General features: G+C 40.5%; 1 protein-coding gene across 5 annotated transcripts in view; it reads left to right on the top strand.

The window, feature by feature from the left end:
* The first annotated feature begins 752 nt into the window (after positions 1–752).
* The window catches only part of CEP350 (centrosomal protein 350), a 74,297-nt gene continuing 51,095 nt past the window's right edge, over positions 753–23,954 (top strand). For all 5 annotated transcript variants that reach the window (XM_062602373.1, XM_062602377.1, XM_062602374.1 and 2 more), the window contains exons 1-8: positions 753–842; positions 12,258–12,343; positions 13,955–13,998; positions 14,948–15,062; positions 15,796–15,928; positions 18,107–18,723; positions 19,203–19,313; positions 23,038–23,151. In XM_062602373.1, coding sequence (XP_062458357.1) covers positions 12,268–12,343; positions 13,955–13,998; positions 14,948–15,062; positions 15,796–15,928; positions 18,107–18,723; positions 19,203–19,313; positions 23,038–23,151 — 1,210 coding nt within the window. In that variant the 5' untranslated portion in view covers positions 753–842; positions 12,258–12,267. The remainder of the gene's footprint in view (positions 843–12,257; positions 12,344–13,954; positions 13,999–14,947; positions 15,063–15,795; positions 15,929–18,106; positions 18,724–19,202; positions 19,314–23,037; positions 23,152–23,954) is intronic.

The raw sequence follows: 23,954 nt of genomic DNA, 5'->3' as shown, positions 1-23,954 counted from the left end.
ATAAACATTGCGAAGTCCTGTTCTTTCATCAAAACCGAGAGCTTTGCCACCTTTTATTTTTACAAGATTTGCATGTGGACTGAACGGGCAAGTCAAGCCTGCACAACCGCGGGGGGGACAAACAAAACAGCTTTGAGGAAAATACTGGTGAACGACGTTTTTCTGAGGCTGAGGGACGGCCTGGCGCCCGCAGAAGCGTGAGAGCTTCGGCCTCCCCGGGCCTGGGGGGCGACAGAAGGCCGGCGGGACGCCCGGCCGCCCCGAGGTCCGGAGCCGCCGGCACCGCCTTGCCCGGGGCCAGGCGCGCCGCTGTGTGGGCTTCCCGGCCTCCATGAAAGGTGCGCTCTGCCGGCACCGCCCTCAGCCCTTCCCGCCGCTCTGGGTGCACTCGCGGCACTGCGCTCCTCGCCGGAGCTCAGCTTCAGCAAGGTAGGCGGGCTGTAGGGCCGCCCCGCTGCTCGGCCGCGGTCCGCTGAGGCGGTGGGGCAGGGTAGGGAGGCTGCACCGCACCCAACATGGTCACCGGCGGCGGAGAGGGAGACGCGTGCGGTGGGAGACTGCCGTGTCGGGAAGGTCTGTGGCGGGCTAGTTCTCGCGAGACTTGGTCGGTCGCTCCCGCCGTGCCCCGCGCCGCCGCTCTCTCCGCCGCTGCCGCTCCGTGTCAGTCGTTGGCCGATAATGGCGGCGGGCTGGTACCGCTGACGGGGCTGCGCGCCTGCGGGCAGCGGAGCCGATCTCGGGGCACCGCCAGTCTTCCGCTGCCCTTCTCTCTTCTTCTTTTGCGGGATGTGCAGGGACCTGCTCCCGGGACAGGGAGCGTCGATAGCCGCCGTCGCGACCAGGTAAGGAGGCGCCGGGAGCGGCCCGTGCCTCCGCCCCAGGCCGCGCTCGGCCCTCTGCCGCTGGCGGCTGCCGTCCCGCTAGGGGCCGGGACACCGAGCGAGATGGAGCCGGGGCGAGGCTGATGCTGGGGCCAGGTTCGGCAGCTCGCGAGGCTCGGCGGGCACGGGGTGCCGGCTGTCATTTGGGTCGGTCTTCGTTGGTGATGCCGCCGGGTCCCCACGGCCTCTGCAGTGCTCATCCTACCCGTTAAGTCTCTCTCTTGCTTAGCTTAGTTTTAATTTGTTTCCTGCTGCTTATTATATCGGGTTAGCGGAGGAAGGGAAAGGGTAGGGGAGCTCTAGTTTCGCTGTTGTATTTTTGCCTTGTATGGGGAAACCGTCGAAACGGGATGTTTCTGAGAAGCTGTGCTGGCTCCGGTTCGCTCTCTGCCTGCCGAGGGGCTCCCGAGCCCGGCCTGCGCCGCTGCCCTCGGAAACCGGCCCGCTGAGCTGGGTCAGGCTTGTGACGGTGCTTTTAAAGTTTAAATGCACGCTCTGCTAGGGCCTGTGCTGTATGTGGGCTTCCTGCCCTGGCTCTGGAGCTTGCCGGGCTGGGGAAGAGGATCGGCATCGCCTGGTATCTGACCGCTGAAAGTGCTTTTTACATCCCTGGGTAACATCTGCCCCAAGTGTCTTTCGACTTCATTGGTGCCATTCATTTTGGGTGTTGTTGGCATAGAGGTTTTTATACTAGTGTGACTGCAGCTTTTCTTCTGTGGATGCAGTGTTTTCCATGATACAGTGCCTACTGTTGATGTAGTTTTCTGGAATCCTGTTCTTTGGATATAAGCTGTATCTCAGCAACGAAGCATTTCTTGGCTCACGGTGTCATACCTGTATGTAGAGGTTTATATCAAGTAGCATCACAATGTAAGTGAACGATCTAGTGTCTTGTAATTGAAAATTTACTACTTCACTGGTCAGTTCTGTATTTTTGTTGTTTTAAGCTGCTTCACGGGGCTACAGAGTCTACAGCCTTTAAAACTCATTCAGGAGACTGCAGTGACCAAAAGTGGAACTTGGTGGAACAAATGCGTTGTGGAGCTGTAGTCAGGCACTCGTTTGTTGTTTTGCGTGTGGGCTCAAAATGTTCTGTCAGGCTGTCTGCATGGACAGGTGAAGTCATGTGAACTGCATTCTCTTTCGTACAGTTCTGATTGCTACAACAGTCTCATTAGGTAATGCTTTAGATAATTAAATGCAACTGGGAGTGTGGCCACGCAAACACTTGTAAACTGTTGAAGGCTTCAGTTTCTATGAGTGACCTGAAACAAAGGTGTGTTGCATCCACTGAATAGAGCAACTTAATTTATGTAGTAATGACACATTTCTACAAGGGGCCAGGGTATTGTGGAAAATTATATTGCTGACTGGTGTAGATATTCTGGTAGATTGCATAGGCTAGGTGTGGTGGTAACTGAAAGACCGCAATTTTAAAGCTATAAAATGTTTTGTTTGCATGGATTTATTTTACTAAGCTCACCAAGCCTTGATGCATAGCTTAAGTTTGCCGCAGTAACGCTGGAAAGGCTTTGCAGATGTAACAGTCCCAGTGTGGATGATGTCCTTCATGTCTTGAAATAACTTTATCAGTAATTTGTGCCACCATAGTAAAAGCATCACTTGAATGTAAAAGAATCTGAATCTTAGAATGGCGACATCTACCCTAAAGGTTTTGTTGACTTGGGTACAATGAACTTTCTGCATCTCCTTGCACCCCTTTACCAGCATACTGCTGATTTCTGCTGGGAAAGTTATGTTGTCTCAGACATACCCATGGATAAAGTCACTAATATGATCAGTCTCATTTACTTCAGTGTGCCCAGATGAGGCTATAGTCCTATTAATGTCTTTAAAGTGAAGCATGTGTTTGAAGTTTGAATATTGGTGCACATAGCACTATATATGTTTTATATTATTGTATCTGTTGCAGTTAGGTGAAGCTACAGAGCATGAGGTGAGCAATCATGATGTTCTACTGTTGCTTCTTTTCCCCCACTTTGGCAGTGCATGGCTATTGCCCATGCAGCAATTTGATTCAGTGTGATAAACTGATAGAAAACTGAGCCAACAAAGAAGGAAAAGGTGACTACTTTTCTTCTGGGTTAGTGAGTTGAACTGGCTTGTAGTATAGTCAGATGAGCACTGCATCTGTCACAAAAGAGTGGCAAGATTGCTAGGAAAGGCAGGGAGGAATATATCCATTCCTTCATCAGTGTCGGCGTGCTTTATCTGTTCAACTGTGCCTTAGAAATGAACATCAGGAGTGTGACCTTTTATCAGTACAGCAGCACTGTTTGAGCTGTGCTGCTGATGTACTTAAACTAGTATAATTCGTCCTATTCAAACCAACGTAAGTTGTGTTAATATGAGACAGGTATAGTGGCATAATAATACTACAAGGGGTTTGGTAGCTGAGTGCAGAGAGGAAACTTTCCCACTACAGTTAATATATTAGGCATGTGGCTGCATCAGAATGTGTGAGTGTAAAATTTATCCATAGGTGTAAGTGCTTGGAAGATACATGTGTATCATTGTGCTAATGATATAACAGCCTTTAATGGACTACTCGATTGAGAATAAAATTACTTGTGCACGTAAGTCTGAAACCTTTGCCAATATACTGGAGAAAGAAGAGAGCAAATAAATTAACTAATCAATTATGCTGGGTCAATTGAAACTTCCTGAGAGCTAACAGAAAGTCTGCCTATGTTTTAGCTTCATAAGAACACTCCTTACTGATTGCAGAATTTCACACAAAGTCTGATCCATGGCAGAAGAGCGTAAAAGTTTAAAGAACAGTTACATTTTTCTCCAGTATTTTCCAGTCATGTTAACATGATGTGTCATGGTTGCTAATAGCAAAATACATCATGTGGAATTGTCTGAAACAGAAAAGTTTGGGTTTAGGTACTTTCTTGTGGGATACTTTTAATGGGATGGAATTATTTAGACCTGGGAAAATATGTTGCTGCTATTTTTAGCTAGTTCAAGAAAAAGTCTTCTCAGCAGAGTCCTGGTATCAGTCTTTATAATGCCAGATCAGAGACAGAGCTGGTGGTCACTGTTCAGCTTGTCATGGGGTTTGGTTTTCTTTTTGATGTCTCATGTTGTTAGTCTGAGACATTTTTCAGACACTGCTTCTGAATGCAATTTCAAAGCAAAGGCATCAAACTTGAGAAAGTGGCATTTGAAACACATTCACGGAAGTTTTCATGCACTTTATTCTGTTTTGAAAGAAAATACTGACCCGTCTGCAGTTGACATCTGCAAGTGAAGTTGCTGCTGTGGTCATAGGTCCTTGGCATTGTTGAGCATTTGAAAGCTGTTGTCTTAGACTCTCAAAATTGGCAGGTCTCGTTCTTCTGCTTGACTGGGAGGTTTGCCTGTAACTTCTAAGAATCATAGAATCATAAAATAAGACTTGCTCACAGTGTAGTGTTCCTTGCGAGATGAGAATTTGAGCATATTCTGCTGAATGGATTTATTATGGGCTTCAAGAATTGAAATCTTCTGATGTGTGATTTTTAGTAACTGGAGATGGAACCAGTGAATTTTTGTTTTGAAGGCCAAGGAAACGAATGCAGGAGTATTTTGTTTGTTCCTGAAGCTAAGGTAGTTGCCTATTTTCTGTCATAAATACCAAGATCTTTGAAGTCAAAGAAAATACAGAACTTCTGAATGGATAGACAAATCCTTGTGTGCATCTGCTTAATAAATGGGTGCATTCTCTGTGCCTTTGTACTCTCTTCACGAGCAATGAATTAAGTTACACTAGCTGTCACAACATTCATTTAAATAGATTTCCTCAAAAGTACCTTCTAGCATGCAGTGCAGCAGAGCAAGACTGCCTTTTACTTTCAGTAAAACCACTAATCAACTTTTTAGTGTAATTTTTTTCATCATATTTAAATCACTTGTGATGAAGCGGAGACACTTTTGCAAGTTGCCACGACTTGTCATAGCAGAAAGGTGTTGTAAATGTCCATTCTGAGCATACAGTTGGAGAGAATCAGATTCAGAAATGTTGCATTTATAGAACAAACTTCACTATAGTGTGGATCCAAATTTAGTAGCTGACTGATGGCAGGGATTTCATCTTAGAGCTCATGAAACATGTTCATATTTTTCAACTGTATTTTCTGACATTTGATGGATGTATGACTGTGGATGTCATTTATCTTTCTGGTTAACAGTTAGATGTAGTGACACGTGCTTTGAAATTCTTTCCTGCTTTTCTGTCTGCACGTGTGTGTTGTATCATGATTGCTCTCTTATTTTTTTGATTTTTTTGATTTTTTTCTACCTTAATATCCCTAAAAACTTTTTTACTTTTTTCTAGCTTAAGACATATCAAAGTTTATCAGTACATTTATTTTACTTTTGAGGCTTTTTTTGGTGTATTTGGTGTATTTTTTGGTGGTATTGTTTTCCAGAGTCATAATGATTAAAATGTGAGTAGTTCTGGTATATTTACTATTTGCATTACAAGGCAAAATACTGAATATTATCTAAAACTAGTCATTCAGAGCAGCTAACATTCACAAGCTCCTTGGGCATTGTTGCTATTTGTTACTTCTAGCTTTTTCTTGCATCAGCTTTACAGAATTGTGTCCATTGTAATTACATGCGGCCTTGCTCTTGGGGTGCAGTGCAGTCTGAACCAGTAGAATATTTCTAAGGCAATATTCTAGCAGCCAGTTGAATTAAATACCAGCAAAACTACCCATAAAGGCACTCTGAATACTTTGATCCTGCTCTGCACCCCTTAAAAATCATAAGAAGAAAAAACCCCAGCTTTATAGTAGAAATAATATTGGAGGAACAAAGTGGAGATTACAGACTTGAAATAATATGGTGACGTGTTAAGATGAAGTTTGGGTCCATGAAGTGTTGTGCAGTTGAAGTCGTACTTGGATTGTGAACATTAACTTCCTTTCAGAACTTTTGCCCCTGAAAGACATTTAATTTGAAGGCTTATATAAGTGAGTATTGGAAGAAGGTGGGGGGAGGACCTGCTGATTCTGCAGAGTTGGCTATAGATGCTGGAGATGTGGCACTTGTTTTGATAAATGTGTCATGATTTGTTTGTTGCACTGGAACTTGTCTTCAGTCCTGAGGAAGGTCAGTAAATCACCTGCACCTTGCTTTGAGAAGCAAAGCTTTCTCAAAATACCTTGAGGGGAAAAAAAAAGATATATTACTCTCGTATCAAAAAAACCCCAACATTTTAAAAGCCCATAAACATGTATATATGTATATATATATATATATATATATATAATCATAGAATCATAGAATCGTTAGGGTTGGAAAGGACCTTAAGATCATCTAGTTCCAACCCCCTTGCCATGGGCAGGGACATCTCACACTAAACCATCTCACCCAAGGCTCTGTCCAACCTGGCCTTGAACACCACCAGGGATGGAGCATTCACAACCTCCCTGGGCAACCCATTCCAGTGCCTCACCACCCTAACAGGAAAGAATTTCCTTCTTATATCCAACCTAAACTTCCCCTGTTTAAGTTTTAACCCGTTACCCCTTGTCCTGTCACTACAGTCTCTAATGAAGAGTCCCTCTCCAGCATCCCTATAGGCCCCCTTCAGATACTGGAAGGCTGCTATGAGGTCTCCACGCAGCCTTCTCTTCTCCAGGCTGAACAGCCCCAACTTCCTCAGCCTCTCTTCATACGGGAGGTGCTCCAGTCCCCTGATCATCCTCGTGGCCCTTCTCTGGACTTGTTCCAACAGTTCCATGTCCTTTTTATGTTGAGGACACCAGAACTGCACACAATACTCCAGGTGAGGTCTCACGAGAGCAGAGTAGAGGGGCAGGATCACCTCCGACCTGCTGGTCACGCTCCTTTTAATGCAGCCCAGGATATGGTTGGCTTTCTGGGCTGCAAGCGCATGCTGCCGGCTCATGTTCATTTTCTCATCAGCCAGCACCTCCAAGTCCTTCTCCTCAGGGCTGCTCTGAATCTCATCTCTGCCCAACCTGTAGCTGTGCCTGGGATTGCTCCAAGCCAGGTGTAGGACCTTGTACTTGGCATGGTTAAACCTCATGAGGTTGGCATCAGCCCCCCTCACAAGCATGTCAAGGTCCCTCTGGATGGCATTCCTTCCCTCCAGCGTATCAACCGAACCACGCAGCTTGGTGTCATCGGCAAACTTGCTGAGGGCGCACTCAATCCCACTGTCCATGTCAGCCATGAAGATGTTAAACAAGACCGGTCCCAACACCGATCCCTGAGGGACACCACTCGTTACTGGTCTCCAGCTGGACCTTGAGCCATTGACCACAACTCTTTGTGTGCAGCCATCCAGCCAGTTCTTAATCCACCGAGTGGTCCATCCATCAAATTGATGTCTCTCCAGTTTAGAGACAAGGATGTCGTGTGGGACAGTGTTGAACGTTTTGCACAAGTCCAGGTAGATGACATCAACTGCTCTATCCCTGTCCATCAGTTCTGTAGCCCCGTCATAGAAGGCCACCAAATTGGTCAGGCAGGATTTCCCCTTAGTGAAGCCATGCTGGCTGTCACCAAGCACCTTGTTGTTTTTCATGTGCCTTAGCATGCCTTCCAGGAGAATCTGCTCCAAGATTTTGCCAGGCACAGAGGTGAGACTGACTGGTCTGTAATTCGCCGGGTCATCCATTTTCCCCTTCTTGAAAATGGGGGTTATATTTCCCTTTTTCCAGTCATTGGGAACTTCACCTGACTGCCATGATTTCTCAAATATGATGGCCAGTGGCTTAGCAACTTCATTTGCCAGCTCCTTCAGGACCCACGGATGGATCTCATCAGGAAGTTCCTGATGCTGGAGAGGGACTCTTCATTAGAGACTGTAGTGACAGGACAAGGGGTAACGGGTTAAAACTTAAACAGGGGAAGTTTAGGTTGGGTATAAGAAGGAAATCCTTTCCTGTTAGGGTGGTGAGGCACTGGAATAGGTTGCCCAGGGAGGTTGTGAATGTTCCATCCCTGGCAGTGTTCAAGGCCAGGCTGGGCGAGGCCTTGGGTGATACGATTTAGTGTAAGGTGTCCCTGCCCATGGCAGGGGGTTTGGAACTTGATGATCTTAAGGTCCTTTCCAACCCTAACGATTCTATGATTCTATGACTTGTGCACATTCAGATTTTTGAGATGGTCTCGAACCAGTTCCTCTCCTACAGTGGGCGCAAGGTCTTCATTCTCACAGTCCCTGCATCTGCCTTTCAAGACTTTGGTGGTTTGGTCAGAGTCTTTGCCAGTGAAGACCGAGGCAAAGAAGTCATTCAGAACCTCAGCCTTCTCCAAATCCTGTGTAGCTAGTTCTCCCGAGAGCTTCCTGAGGGGAGCTACATTCTCCCCAGTCTGTTTTTTATTTGCTATGTACCTGTAGAATCCCTTCCTGTTATCTTTAATACCTCTAGCTAAGTTTAATTCTACCTGGGCCTTAGCTTTCCTAACCTGGTCCCTAGCTTCTCGGGCAACAATATACACACACATATATGTCTTAGTGTATTATGGCTATTTTTAGCTCTCATTTAAATGGGATAATGCAATCTGTTAAAAACTTGGGTTCCAGAAAAATGAGTAGGTAAAGGTATTTGTATTCCACAGTCAAGCATATCATCATAAACTGTATTCTGTGGTATTTGAGGACACATGGAAAGTGGTTCTGGCATCTTTAAATAGAAATTCCATCACTTTCAGTGGGCTGGCTCAGAAAAATAATTTGCTTGACCTGCTCTGATTTTTGTCTGCTCACCTGTGTGTGTGTTTGTTACTGCCAGTAACACAGAACTGTAGCAGAACAGATGCGTGCTCCAGAGGGATTTTAAGGATTCAGAAGTCAACTTTCAATTATTTGTACATGGAAACTTAAAATATTTTTATAAACAGGAAGAAAACATCCCTAAAACCTTTCATATGTCTCTACGTCTATTTCCCCATGGACAAGTTGCGCAGTGCGAGGCATGGGTGCAGTGGGACACACTAAAGCAAGGTGTATAGACTCTGGCTCCCCTGGTGTCTTTGAGCTCCAGTGGCGTCTCCGCTGGTAAGAAGGTGATGGGAATAGTTCTTGTTTTCCTCGGTCCCTCTCACTCTCCTCAAGGTGAAAGCAGTAGCAGCCTCAAGCATTTGCTTTTGGGGAACACTGTAGATTATGATACGCCACAGTAGCTATTATAGGACTGGGACTGATCTGGCTGTTCCCCAGTGTTTCCATCCTTCTCATTCTGCTTGCAGGGAGATTGTAGTTTATGGTATGACATAGATAAAACTAGTAAAGCAAAAAGCCCCCCAAAAGCTACTTGTTGTCTTTACCGGATTACCAGTCCGCTTTGCTTTACCACATAATCCCATTGATTTTCTGTCTGAATAAGGCAAGAGCGACCAAAGCATAAAGAAGGGAAAAGATGGCTTTATTTTATTGGCGCTGCTGCCTTAGTGTAGCTCAAACTCTGTGAATTGCTGGCCCCTGCACTGTAGCAGTTTGTAGCAATACCCATTTCTTGGGGATTAAACATTTAAGAATATGACATAAATCAATAATTTGTTGCTTTCCCTACTTTTTGCAAAGCTTCATGTTTTCTTTTGTGGTATCCCTTTCATTTCATATCCCTTCTGTTTTTATAAGAAATTTTTATAAGAAATTAATTCTTGAGGAATACTGTTTCCTATGCATACTGGGTTTTTTTTGCATAACCACTAAATGTCAGTGAAAACAGCGGGTGATCTCTTGCTCACATTCTCTGCCTTTTTGTGTCTGCATGATTCATCTTCCTCTCCTGTTTCCTTGCTTGAGTACCATGCCACGACTTCTGAGTTTTCTCTTTTCTTATGGAGGCTGTACTACTAAGGAAAAAAAAAAATCATACTGAGTATATTTGGAAAAACTTTACAAATGGACCAATATACCGGTTTCTTTTCTTCCTTTTTGCTGCTCTCTATGCCAGTTCTTCAAAAGTTCATTCCATTTCTCTCCTTCCTGTCTTTCTCCATTCTCTTCTTTTTTTTTATATCCTGCTTCTCTCACCACTTTTCTTTCTGTTCTTAGCAGCCCTGTTTTTCATGTCGTCACATTTTTGTGTACCTTTGCTAAGCATATTCTACTTTCATATCTCCTGTTACTTTTAAAATGCTGTCCTCTTAACTGACTAGTTATTTTATCTGTTGTACCTTCAATACCATCTTTGGTATGCTTATTAGTAAATGTAATAGTAGTTTCTCATCTTTTTTATTTGATGGTGGTTTTCTCTTTGTTTCCATTTCCTCCTCTCTAGTGTTTTTCTGATCTGTCAGTTCTCTTCCATGTCTTCCCATAGGAATAGTGTTTGTAGAAGAGAGTGGTGTTATGTCCTGTGTCTAGTACCTAAGTTGTCCTGCCTATACCAGTAATTCTGATGATAAAAATAAATTTCAAGCACTGAAGAGTAATACTTAATCCCTTCAGAAATGGTTGCTTTCTCAGAAGTTCTCTTACGCTAAATTTACATTTTGAGTAGGTTGTCTTATGTTTTTGTTTGGGCAAGACACATCATGGTATGTTATGACATTTTCAGTGGCTCTCAAAATTGATTCTGTATAAAAAAATTCCCCATTTTTATTAATACTTGTTTTTCTACATTTCTGACATAACTGCTCTTTGCTTCAGTGATGGAGAAAATCAATTAGATGATTTCCAGGGTAGGGCAGTGTTATGATTTACAGCATGAAGGATGTGGGGCACAAAGCTGTGGTTGCATGAATGAGCTCTGCATCACCTGTCCTAGAAGCAGGATCTTCTAACTTCACTTGGCTTGCTGCCTGTAACTAGATACTTGAAAAACAAAACACCACCTACTTCTTTCTACTTCTGTGTTATTGTGGATGTCACTCTGTATATATGCGTGTTTTTCTGTACCTACATATATAAGCTCACTTTTCCACACTCTTTTGAGCATGTATTTGTATTCTGTAAAGAAAGTCACAAGTAAAGGTCTTTTGAAGACCTGTGTTGTTGTTATTGATAGTCTTGGGGCATAAGAACAGTTTTGGTGGAGTAAGTTACTGCCTTAGAGATAAGCTGTATAACTGAGTGTGAGGACCAAGCTTCACTGCTGGTCACTGTGAGTATCCTTGAACCCATATATGATAAAAATCCTTGTCATAAAATACACAGGTAATGATTTGCGTCAGTAAGTAGTACACAGTGTTAATTTTGTGGAATGTTTCGTCACTTTTATTCAGAAGGATGACCTGTATATTTGAATGCCCTTTTTATGTGGCACGCTCTGTAAGGAAATGAAAGCAAAAGAAAACTTCAGAAATTAAGAGAGAGGACAATGTGCTTTATGACTCTTTCAGAAGTCTAGAACTTCCTGTATGAAATCATGGTTACCTAATTGTTTCTTTTCCATCGCAGAAATCTCCTTAGTCTGTTGTGAAGACAGATCAGTAAGCACATGTGGTGGCTTCCACATGCAAGCATATGACCTCCAAGACAGGAGGTCCTTGGTGAGAGGGTAGTGGCAGTACTTGCTAATCAGAGTTCTTATTGGCTCCATGAACTCCTCTTAGATTTCTTATACTTACTATTTTTCTTATATAGCAGTTCTTTCAAGTCTGTTACAACTTTGAGGAGGGCAGCTCAGCCTTTCCAGTGAAACTAATGAGAAATAAAAAGTTGCATAAATTACCTGCCTTTTCTTAAAATTACCTTTCCTGATTGCATACCTTTTTTCCTTTTTTTTTTTTTCTCCCTTATAAAAAAATTCCTTTGATGACACTCTTTTAGATTGCTGCTGAAGTACACAGGAAAAGCATGGCAGCTCCGGTCTTTTTTCCCAGCTGTAGCGTCCTGCTATACAATTCTGTTCTGCCTGATCCTTTAACAGATAGAGGTGACACATTCATCTGTTATTGGCAGAATTGGGTATTTTGTAGGTTCAATCCATATTGTACTGTCTCTATTACTTTAATCCATATATCTCTGTTACTCTAATCCATATATCTCATATAGTCTGTTACTATAATCCATATAGTGCTGTCTCTGTTACTCCTTCATGTGCAGTATTTCAGTATGGTCATCTTCAGATTTGCTGAAATACTTATGACTGTGATCTAAATTGCATGACTTCTGGGTTTCCTTTTTTTCAAGTTCACTCTTCTCTGTAACATACAAGAACAAAAGCAAAACCCTCTTTATGCACAGAATTACATGGTTTCTAAAAAAGTGCAAGCTGTAAACATATTTGTGATTTCGTGCTGATGTTCGTGATCTGAGTTTGAAATCATATGAGGTGAAAATTCATCATAGTGATCAAGGTTAGCATAAGATAACATTTGTTCTTACTTTATACCTCTTTGATTCTTACATAACTTTTTTTTTTTTTCTTTTAATAGATAAATTGACATGATGTGGAGCAACAAGTCAAAAGAGGTGCCTCTACAAAATCTGAGGCATAACCAAACCAAGGACTCTGCCAGAGGTAGGAATTTTCTCTGTTTTATTGCCTTGTTTTGGAAGATGTTTTATCATGAAAAACATGTTGTTTGAAAATTTGAGGAGTTACAGAAAGTATTCTCTTGCCTCAATTTGGAAGCAAAGACCATGTGTTATATGGCTTCATTTTTGCAGAGATAGCAGTTTCATATTCTGATCTGCAGTTATTTGCTGATCTGCATTAGGAATTGCCAGGCTATCATATGGTTGCCAAGATGACACAGAGACGGATTTTTTTTTTTTCAGTACTGTGGAGGGTGAGCAGTGAGGGAACAGAAACTGAACCGTAGGCTCTTGAAAGAAGTGAAGAGCCTGAGAGGCAGTAGTTTCTGATTCTTTCTCAGTTCCAAAGCGGTGAAGAGCTAAGGACACTTGAGTAGCAGCAGTACATCTGGACTAGGATGACTTGCAGAACTTCTGTCTCCCTGAACTGGAGAAATCCTATTTGCTTTCTACTGTCATGTAATTACAGTACATCCCTGGGAGGAAGAAAGCTATAGTCTAGAGCTGAGCTGCATGTTAAGTCTGTGGTTCAAGATTAGTCTTATGATCTCCACTATGACAAAACTGGACTCCAGAAGCTATTTTGAAAGTAGAGGCAGATTATTATTTTTCTGTAAGAGGACATTATTGCTTATTGTTTTCTGGGGTATGTTCAGTTTCTTTTAAAATTATGTACTTTGTGAAACTGAGGTGTTCTGTAGGCATGAAGCACCATCTCTTTGAAATCAAAGTGAAGTTGTTGCTATGCTGCTTCCTTACAGCAACACAAAGGAAGAGGGTTATCTTACCTGAAATTAAATTGGCAGCTTTTCAACTGTAAGGAAAATATTTATTTATTTATTTGTTTAAAAAAACACTGACCCTACTACTCTCATGGTTCTGACACACATTAAAGTTTTGGATGTTGTGTTGCGTAAACCATTACATTAGAAGAAAACCATTAGAATCCAAAAGAAGAGGAGAACTGAAAAAGTAAGTACTTTTACAGGAAAATACTAATGCATCTAACTGAACTAGTTTGCACAAAGAGCAAGTGCTGTTTAGATCAAAAGTCTGAAGTTGATTAGTGCCTCACGCTTGTTCTTTGCAAACATTGCTTCTGTTTTTTTTGTAGGGTGTACAGTTCAGAATTTACATGCTCAAAGCTTGTTGTTGAGTAGAGTCTTTCAGTGATCATGTATTCATGCTTAATTTACTGAAGAAGAAAACGGGAGGGAAAAAAAGTAGTTAAACTATAGTGTAATGGAAAAATGCAAGATACTTGCACTGGGGTAGATAACCAGCTTTTATTTTGTCTTCTAAACAACTTCTTTAATGTGACAGATTTGATTTCAAGTGTAATAATATACTTGACCTAATGTAGTGAACTCGTTAACATTACATACTCGTTTTACATTATGTACTTTATTGCTCTGGTTAAATGAGTCTTGACTGATAGCAGCCTCTCCTAGAGGACATTGACAGGCTGGAACTGAGTCATTAAAAGAATTTGATTAGTGAGCCCATGAAAATTGTTTTGAAGCAGCATTTTATTTCATTGTTTTACATGTACTAATGAGAAACATATTTCTGTTTTTTTTTTCTGCACCATAAGATCTAACTGCAGCATGGGCTACTTTTTCTCAGACCAAGGCTGCTGTAAGTACTGATTTTTTTTTTTTTTTCTTTTGTGTTTTTTTTGTTTGTTTGTTTGTTTTTTGGTCTTACTCCTTTTCAAATCAGTTAATGGCTACACAACTTTTAACTCGGGTATTGTTCACTGATTGTTAAACAGTTTGAAATAAGGCAAGCAGTTGGAATATATGCATGTTGGCCATTGTTCTATCTTGGAAGCAGATTTCCACGTGCAGTAGAAGAAATGTTTGCCACAGAAAGCTCAGTCTTGAGTGTAGTAACACATGCTGAGTCTTGAGTTTAGTATTAGCTTTCTATGTAAAAAAGCGGTGACTTCTGAAAACTTGAAAAAATAGCTCTCCCCTGTTTACTGGTCAGAAACTGGGACAACACCAGTGTATTTCATCTTTGAGCATTGGAATTGCTGTTTTTCTGTGAGAATTTAACTAGTTTCTAAAACCTGGCTTCAGGTAAGCCAAACATCTTGTTTTTTCATGGAATTCAGCTCTTTTACATAGCCTAGTCCATCTCTTTTTTGATAGCTTAGCATCAATGTGGGGTTTTACATGTGGAATCTTGTATCATGCTCGATTTTGAAAAGGGTATTACAGAATTTATTCCAAATGAGATTGCTTTTTCATTCAGGCCAAGCATTAAGATTCTGCATGGCATGTTGTTATTAATTTTTTCATTTTATTTTTTTCACAATAGCCTGCCTATGGAAGCAAAACTATGCAACAGAACTATGTAACAAAACCTAATTTACATAATCCTGTTAAACAAAACTTAATAATCTGATGTAGTTTCTGGCCATAAGGCTATGCAGTTTTATGGTATCAGCCTTGTGAAGTTGCTTTTGCCTGTGGCTTTATTCTTTATGAAATGAAGAAAAATTGGTCACATTAGAGGAATAAAACCCTGTAGCCTAAAAACTGAAAACACTATTATAATTTGCATTATCTTCAAATTCTAGTTACGTCATATAGAGAACAAATTGGAAATAGCTCCCACCAGCACAGCTGTATTTGATTCTGTCATGGATGCCAAGAAGCCCTCTGCTAGTGCTAGCAGGAAAATAAGCAGAAAAGGTATGTGTTATTGAGGGTATAGTGTGTAAGGCAGGGTAAAACCACGGTGATCTGGGAAAACTTGATTTTTCCTCCCTGCCCTCAAGTTGTCTCCTGCTAATGATCTTTATTCATGAAACTAATTGCCCATGAGAAACTAAAGTTTTCTTCCCTTAGCTTAGGGAGGAAAGCGTACTATCACAGTCACTGGGTTACAGGGAGGGACAAGACTTTCTGATGTTGTGAGTGAGCAGTGTTTATCCCATTCTGATACCATGAGTTCTCTGGGGGGGCAGGTGGGTGACAATTGTTTATGCTGGACTAGCTGTTTCTATTTTTTATTGTTTGTCAACTGTTATACCCTGATGCTCCCTTTATTTCATTTAAGGAAAGCGTTTGCTTATAAGAAATAAGCCCTCATTTTAAATACTGTTCAAAGCATTCTGGTAGTGTGCCCCTGGAGAAGAACAGACAGGTCGACCTCTAGTGGCAACACAGCTTTCACAAATTTAATTACTTATAATCAATGTTTAAACATTATTATCTATCTTTAAATACAATTGTTGTTTCAAGTACTTGCCACCTTGCCTCCTAGCTGTTGAAATCAGCTTGTTGAAAAAGAGAGGAAGTACTTTAGATGTTATTTTGGAGTGCTGCTTAAACCTAAGGAAAACTGTGTTCTTAATTGTTTCCCCAAGAGTTTTCTCATTCTGGAGAGATAGGTACATAGAGAATTCTTTGGTTTCTGCTTCAGCTTCCCAGTCCTCCAGCCAAAATAAATCGAGCAAGGAAAAGTCCTCACGCAGCCCTCTTCGAGCGACCACTCTTGAAAGCAATGTGAAAAAAAGCAATCATGTGGAATTTCATGAGCCACTGGCTTCATACAGGTTAGTGCTGAGACAGTTGACTGTTAAAGAAAAATATGCTAAGATCAAAATTAAGCTAATAGTGATGTTTTTTGAAAGCTCCTCAAAAAATTATTTGCTTCCTCCCCTCACCCACCCACATGAATAGCCTGTGGTGTTGGACAAAAGTGTTTTCCTTTTAAAAAAAAAAAATTAAATAAAATACAAACTTATTTATCATTCAGTGAATGTGAGTTTAAAGCCAGATGTCTTGAAATAGAGCCAGATCATCAACTTGATTTGGCTGTGGCCTCAGTGGCCTGTAAGTTTGATAGGTATTTTGGTTTAGTTATAAGAACTAAAAAGAGTATTTCCTCCTGTTATCCAACTTTGTTTTATTAGTTCTTCATCACGTATTCCCAAATGTGTTATCATAAGATGGTGTATAGCAAGAACATCTAGTACTAAATTTGCATTCAGTTCTTGTGTGTGAGAAACCCAAATAAGAATAGCTGTATCAAGGAGAAAAAGTGGCTTGGAATATTTGAGAACATAGGGCATGGTGGGTATGAGGAATGAAGGAAAATATGGAAAGCCTGTTTTTCTTAGTGTATGTTAAGTGCTGTAATGAACATAAGATGCCTTAAAAACTTAGAGAACATGCAGTCAAAATAAACTCCCTATAACTTGCTGTAATATCAGAGCCTAAAAGACTTCTACCATAACTTCTTTAATTCTTCATGATTTTTAAGCAGTGTGTGTTCTTTGCACAGGCATCCCTGATGATTAGCTTTGTTAGGTTCTTAATAGTCTTTTTATTGGATTCTAACACATAGTTTGAGTATTTTTCTAAATGTTCTCACAAAGATTTGGGGGTTGCTGATGGCTGATTAGAGTGGAGTTGGGACAGTGGTATTTTTTAAAATTCTACTAGATCTCTATTAATAATCATTATCCTAAGACCTGAGTTTTGGTCCCCTTTTCCACTTCTTGCCAGCTGTGAAGCTTTTCTCCTTGTTTGTTGCATGGTAGACTGATGTGAATCAGTTGTGTAATCTTTGGTCAGTTTTATTGTCTTCCCTATCTGCAATAATTTACATCAGTTATTTGTTGCAAAACTACATAGTAAATTTAATGGAATTCAGGGAAAGCAAGAAAATGAGAGCAGCTAGACTCATGCTGTTACATCCAGGTGGAAAGAATGGCTTTTTTACAGTAAAAAGAACTGTGTGGCTCTGGGGGCATTAATTTGGGAAGTAACATCAGAGCTGCTAGGTTAACATTATTCCTGCTCTGAGAGCAAGCCTTTAGTCAGTGCTTACAGTGTGCATAAGTAAACAAAAGCCAGAAAGCCAGACTAATGGGTAGAACAACCTGCTTGTCTGTATATTTATGTATACTTTTGATGAAATTTTGTGCATTTAAACCGCACAGCTGTTATATTGGTTGGTAATGATTAGTGCACTATGCAGCAGCAGTGTGCTATTAGAGAAAGAGTGGTAGACAATTTCACAAGTACAGTGTTATGACTTGGCTTCAGGTCAGTTCTTTAAATGTACTTGCTGAAGAAGCAAACCAGGTAGCTTAAGTGCCAGTTTTTAGTATCTTCAGCCCTTCATTCGTGAAAACATTAAATACATTATATACAAAATGCTAAGAGATCCTTAGTTTGTTGAATTTTTAAGCTCTCAGTAGGCTTTATATTTTTTGCAATACATCCAGTTCAGTCTGAAGTTCTTGTCAGGGGCTTGCCTTTTTAATGCTCAAATACAGGACAGGGTTTTCTTGTGCATTTTGTTTTCTCGGCTAATGACTGTGCTGTCAAGAAGCTGGGCGGTGGTTTGTTTTAGAAAATGGATATTAATTATACTTCTCAAGTTTTGCACTTGTTTTTTAATGTAAAGGTTTTTTTAAACTGAGGGGTGACATTACTGTTTGCTGGTTTTCTACATAACCAACGTTCAGCTTTTCAACTTTATATATAGTCATGTTCAGACAGAGAGTGCAGAAAATGAAATCTTTAACAGGAAACCTCTTTCAGTTTCATCACACTTGCACTATTAAATGTGTGGTGATCAAACTTTAGAAGAGCTTACCTTTAAAGTGGAGATGAGGTATAGGAAGTCATTCTTGCAGTTAATGAATATGTCGATTGCTGGGTTGGAAGGTCATACAGTTGTATTTCTGATGGTGACATCTTTTTTCCTTCTGTTACATCAGGGATACATACAATTCTCTCTCTTATCATGGTTCCAGCCAACTTGAGGCCAATCAATTGCTCTCTAGTTTGGACTTCAGTGAAGCACAAGGGAAGACGGAGATAATAGACCGTATGATACATGACCGAGATGAGCGGGATCTACAGAGCAGAGATTTTGAAAGCCCATGTTCTTCTGCTGCAGGCGAGACTGTTGTTAGGTATTTGAATGACCGACCAGCTATTGATGCCTTGCAGAATAATGAGGCATTTCTTAAGGCTGCAACACCTCCAAGATTGGATGAGGAAAAAAATAGTGGCTCTGGAGGAGATGAGAGTAGCACTAAAACTCCTCAGAGTAACACATCCCGGGACAGTGAACTGAAAGCGTCTTCCTCTTCTGCCACCAGTACTTCTAGTGCTCATAGGCTGGAGATTTTGAAGCGGCAGCAGCATGATGCTAAGTTGGAGAAGCTGAAGGAGCGGATTCGGAAGCAGTGGGAGCATTCTGAAGAGTTGGGTGGCAGAGGGCAGCACTCAGGCTATGTTGAGCAGCCTGTTGTGATCACAAACATGGAGAATACAGTAACTCCCAAAGTCAGGAAAGTGGCAACTGCACCTGCTGCTCCATCATACAGAGGTACGGAGGTGCAGAATCCCTCCCTGTTGGTTATACATGGTGAAGGAGTGGAGTTCAATTCATTGAGCAACATGTCAAAGCATGGATGTGACTCATAACTGTGTTTGGCAGTACAGAAGTGGAATAGCATGGTTTGATCAAAGATATGGACAAGTAAAAAAGGAAATTATTGCCTATTTAGAGAACTGTGGATTCTTTTGAAATTTTTCCTGTCTCATTCCGCATTACTATGTAAAAAAAGCACACTGTATTAGCATTTAATTTTATTTTAGTATGTTTTATTTTATGGTCCCAGAGCTTATTGATTGAGAAAGCCTTTCACATTTTTAATAATCTTTTCTTCATGCAGTCTACTGTTTTTCAACTGTGCGCAACTGCCAGACTTTCTTACTTGGCAGTTCCCCACCTCTTCCACCCTGAGAAAGCTTTATTTACATCTTGTTGCAGTTATTTTAAACTCCTAAATTATTTACTTTCAGGTTTCAATCCTGCTGAAACAAGAATTCGTACTCTAGATGGGAAGATCTGGCATGATGAAAAATTTCACATTAGTCGGGAGTTGTATAGAGATATAGCACTACAGTTAACAGGTGAGACACAAACTGAAGTGATTAAACCACACAACCTGTTCTTAAGAGGCAGAGAAGGATATTTTGAACAAGTCTGCAAAGTCCTGGAAACAAAAAGTCGAAGCAATGAGTGTTAAATATATTGTATTCTTTACACGGGAGGAGTAAATCATTGAACACTAAAATGAATAAAAAAAATCCATCTCCCCATTCTCTCATTAAAATACTTTTAATAGGAAACCAATACTAAAAACAATCAAATGATGGCTTTTCTTTGAAACAGACAAAAAAACCCACAAACAACTCTTTGGTAGAACAATTGTCATTTAAGTTTGTAACTTCTTTATATGTGTCTGTGTGAATGAATGCAATTTCCTGTTAAAAGCACAAATCTGATCCACTTTTGGTTTTGATGAAACCTGTATTATGTCATGGGAACAATTGGGGGTTATTTTTGGCATTTTAAGCACCATTAATGTGATACAGTGTTATGTTGTAGGCTGCATTCTGCATACTTCAATATGTTATTAACACATTTTTGGACATGAAGCTGCTGTGGGAATTGTTAGTGGTTTAGTTGGAACATATAGGTAGCTAAAGGGGAGATGGGAGTTGTCTGCTGTAGGAAGTCTCTGGAAATCCTTATTTAAAATGGAGGAGGTAGCCTGCAGTAAGGGTGGTGGTGAGATTATATGGCATTAAGTTGATTTAATATCTCTGAACTTGTAGAACTGTGTTATAACTGTTGGAGAAATTTGTATCCTAGAGATTTGCACATATGCACTTTTTTAGAGATTTCTTACCTGAATTCCTTGAGGAAGGGGAGAACAGGTAGATCAGAGAAGATTTAAGAAATCTTGTAAATAGTCTATATTTTATTTCCTGTACAACTTTTACCTTCAGTATTATAAGGCATGGATAGGATGTGGGGTGGGAGACTGAATAACTTTGCATTGAGAAAATAACAGGACGTGTTAACTTTGGGATTTATTCCACATGAAGGTGTAGGAAGGAACCTTGAATGCTAAAAGCTCAGGAAACTGTTACTCAGTCCTCTTTGCCTAATGGTCTTTTGAAAAACATTGTTGCAGAATGTCAACACAGGAGAAATGATCTCTAAGTGATGAGTTCATTGAGCAACAAAGTATTCTGATACTTAAAATTGTGAGCAAAAACAATAAAAAACCTGTATTTACTTAACAGTTACACTGCTAACAGACCAAAACAGTGATACATGCTTTATGTCCTCAAATGTACTGCTCTAACACACAGTCTTTATTCATTTTTCACTTTGGAAAACTGTAGTACGATTGGCAGCTCATTTCTCTGGGTGATCAAGGATAGAATGCTCAAGTGTGCATTTTGATTTGCTAGGCTGGTTACAGGGGAGTGCTGTAAGGTTGAATTGCTTTTGACTGACTTGGGAGAGGGAGAGGAGATATCAGGTGAATGAAAAGAAAGGGAAGGGAAAATAAAATTCCTTAAAGAGCCTATAGTTTTGCAGCTTAAGAATTTGTGTATTAAAAATAACCTTTCTTATTGGTCAATACATTCAAGACCAGAGGAGTATATGATGAGATTGTAAACTTGTAGGTGTCTTTGTATGTTGATAGTATAGTGGCTGGTATAGAAATTATTAGATTTCAGTACAGCTTAACAAGGTGCTGAGGAGATTTTCTGGAATCATTCATAAAAAACTCTTCGGAAAGAAGAGCCACTTCTTTTCAGTAAAGTTGTTTTTCACATACTCTACTCAGCATCAGCCTATGAAAGTAGTCAAGCCTATGAAAATTTCCAGACTTTTAATCTACACTAGCATTTAATTTGGGGGGGGGGGTTGTAGTTTTGACAAGCAAAATATAAATAATCAATGAGCTTTTTGTAGAAATCAAAATTTTTTAGAAGCTTCACTGAAGAGGTTTTATTAAAAAGGCATTTGGATAATGTGTTCAGTGGACTTCTGCCTACAAAAGGAAGGAGCTCTGTGTGTGTTCACCCGTACTCCTGTCTTGATGCCATGCAAAGAACAGCTGTTGTGGAACACGTGTTCTTTCTGACCTGAAAAGATAATATTGAATAGCTGATTCCAAGCAATCAAATGCTGGTGCTGTACATAATATATTCTCTAAATGTATTTTTAGGCTTTTGGATTATCTATCTGTGTTAATTCTGTATTAAAGGTACAGCCTTTAAACTACAGCCTAGAGGTTTGGGTGTGTAGAGTCAGTTGTATCAAAAGTGTCCTGTGGTGCTAAAATAAGCTATAATATCTCTTATATCTTCAGAAGCATTGTTCTTTACTGTAACAAGATTTTTACATGTAAGTGTAGACCATACAGAACATCTTTTTCTTTGTTTAGCTGTTAGGCTGAAGGACATTGTATGGACCCCAAGCTTCCAGTAATTCTGTCTGAAAGATGTTCAGGACTTGCAGTACTAAAACAAAACTGCTAAAATATGAATAGAGTGGGAGGCAGCATGCAGTTTCCTGGTATCAGGAAGGAACTGTTTTTCATTGGAAGAGGTGAGGAGGCAAGCTAGACTTCTGTAAATGCAGTCACTGAGGCCACTGGTACTTGATGCATTTATTCTGTCTTCCCTGCACTTGTAAGCCTCAAAGACGACTGGAAAATTTGTAAGGAAAGGATGTTACAAGGGAGAAAGACTCTAAAAATTCCTTTCCTACATCCTTTAATAAGACCTGTTGTTCTGTCTCTTATAGTTCCTATGGACATCCATTAGAGAGCAGACTCAGCTAAAATTAGGGACTGTAAAAGTTATTATTGGCATCTAAATAAAGCTTCGGATCTATCCATGGAGAGGTTATTTCAGGTTGTCGATCACACTCTTTCTAAAGGGATACAGGAAAACAGTGATTGTAATGGCCATGGAGTGCCTTATCTACAGATCATTTCAGGATTGAGAGCATCTTCAAGGCATGCAAACTGAAGTGCTTTAAGAAATCTTTGAACATGTCCAGTGGAGACTGCTGAGACCGAATATATAGCTTGCCTTTCCTTCTTGAGCAGTGCTTGTCTCTGCTTTGTAACCTGGGGAGCTGGGAAACGCACTCAGTGGGCTGGTGGTTGAGCCACATTCCTGGTTTCCTTTTTTTTTTTTTACCCCAACATGAGAACATGGTAAAATATGACTTTGGTAAGTGTTCCTGGCATCTCTAAAGCCTAAAACCTAACTGTATTGTAGATGAGGCCTTAAGTGGTACATAATAGTTCTGCATTGCTGGGTGAATTCTGTGACAAGTTTTGCAGGTATCCTGTCTTTCATGCTGCAGCATGGCAGCAACGAGTGCTTGTGCTGTCATGGGTTGAAACAGAAGCAGCAGCCTGTGCGTTTCAGATGTTGAAGGAACTACGTGTTCTTGTGGAACATTAATACTGAAAAATGTAATATCTGTAGTAGAAGCGAACCAGCAATTGTTCCTGCCAAACTGTTAACATTTCTTTTAAAATTTAACATGAACTTTGTAAAGATCTATTACGGCATTGCTGTGTGTTTGCTGCATTCCAGTGGGTAGGTAAGGAACACTTGATTTAAAGTTTTCATGATACCAGGATTTTAAAATGCTGGACTGGGAGTAGTTGGTCTCAACATATAATGTGGGAGAGTCAGTGAATTTTATTGTGTTTTTCCAAGTTCCCTTTTTTTAAGGTAAATGTTGAAGCAAGCTTGTCATTCTATGTTCTTTTCTGTGGGATATCACTTAACAGCTTTTGTTTCTTTTTAGAACATTCAACAGTGAAAGGAAAACCTAGTGAGAAAAACAAAGAGAAAAAAGCAACCAGACCAGTGCGGAAAGTACAAAAACTGACACGGTTGTCAAGTCCAGAGTCCAAACAAGGTGACTAGCTCTACTGTAGAGGGAAGGCTGTCACTTGTCCTTCGGAGATGAGTTGTCTCAAGAAATAAAGAGAAATTAAAGCATGTTACTTTCCAAGTCTTCTCAGATATGTGACAGCGCTGTTGTAGTGTGTTTGTAGACTATATGCTGCATTGGGGATGTGTGTGTTTTTGTTACTGGGTAGTTGGCTGTATGTGCTATTTTTTGTTTGTTTTAATTTTCTGCCTTTCCACTTGCTGTGAGCACTTTATGGGAACTGCTAAAGAGCATGTGTTTCTTGGGGTGTGGGGGTGGGTATCCTTAGATATCAGTCAGGCTGACACAGACAAAAAGCAATAGCTCTGTTTGGATTCTTCTTCTATTTTGCTTGTGTCAAAGCTGATTAGTGCCTTCTCAACTAATGTTGAGAAGAGGAATGGCAAGGAGTGCCAGTGGGATTTGCCAAGTTGACCTTCTCTGCAAAGAGGGGCTGCAGTAAAAGCTGTTCACTTGCATGATTGCTCAGTGGAGAAGCAGAGAACAGATGTCCTTCTGGCTTTTCTCTGGCTGTTGCCATTCTATGTCCTTTATCAAGTTGTTGCTGTCCTGCACCCTTAGTTCTGGCTTGACCCATTCCTGGCTTTTTAAGTTAGTGAAACTTACAAAAACCTGTTCCTTGACAAGAGTTACAGATTTTGATATTTCTAAAGGAATGTTTATTTCTTTAACCAATTAAGATTATTTTTTTCCACTGTTGTCTGATATTTCCACTCTCCATCAAGTAAAATTAAAGTATTAGGAGAAGATGATGTGAGATTACTATA

Source organism: Pezoporus occidentalis, unplaced genomic scaffold (assembly GCF_034315485.1).
Source record: "Pezoporus occidentalis ecotype Australia unplaced genomic scaffold, CSIRO_AGI_Poc_V1 ctg76, whole genome shotgun sequence".
In the NCBI taxonomy this organism is placed as follows: domain Eukaryota; kingdom Metazoa; phylum Chordata; class Aves; order Psittaciformes; family Psittacidae; genus Pezoporus; species Pezoporus occidentalis.
This window is presented reverse-complemented; position numbering and strand designations above follow the sequence as displayed.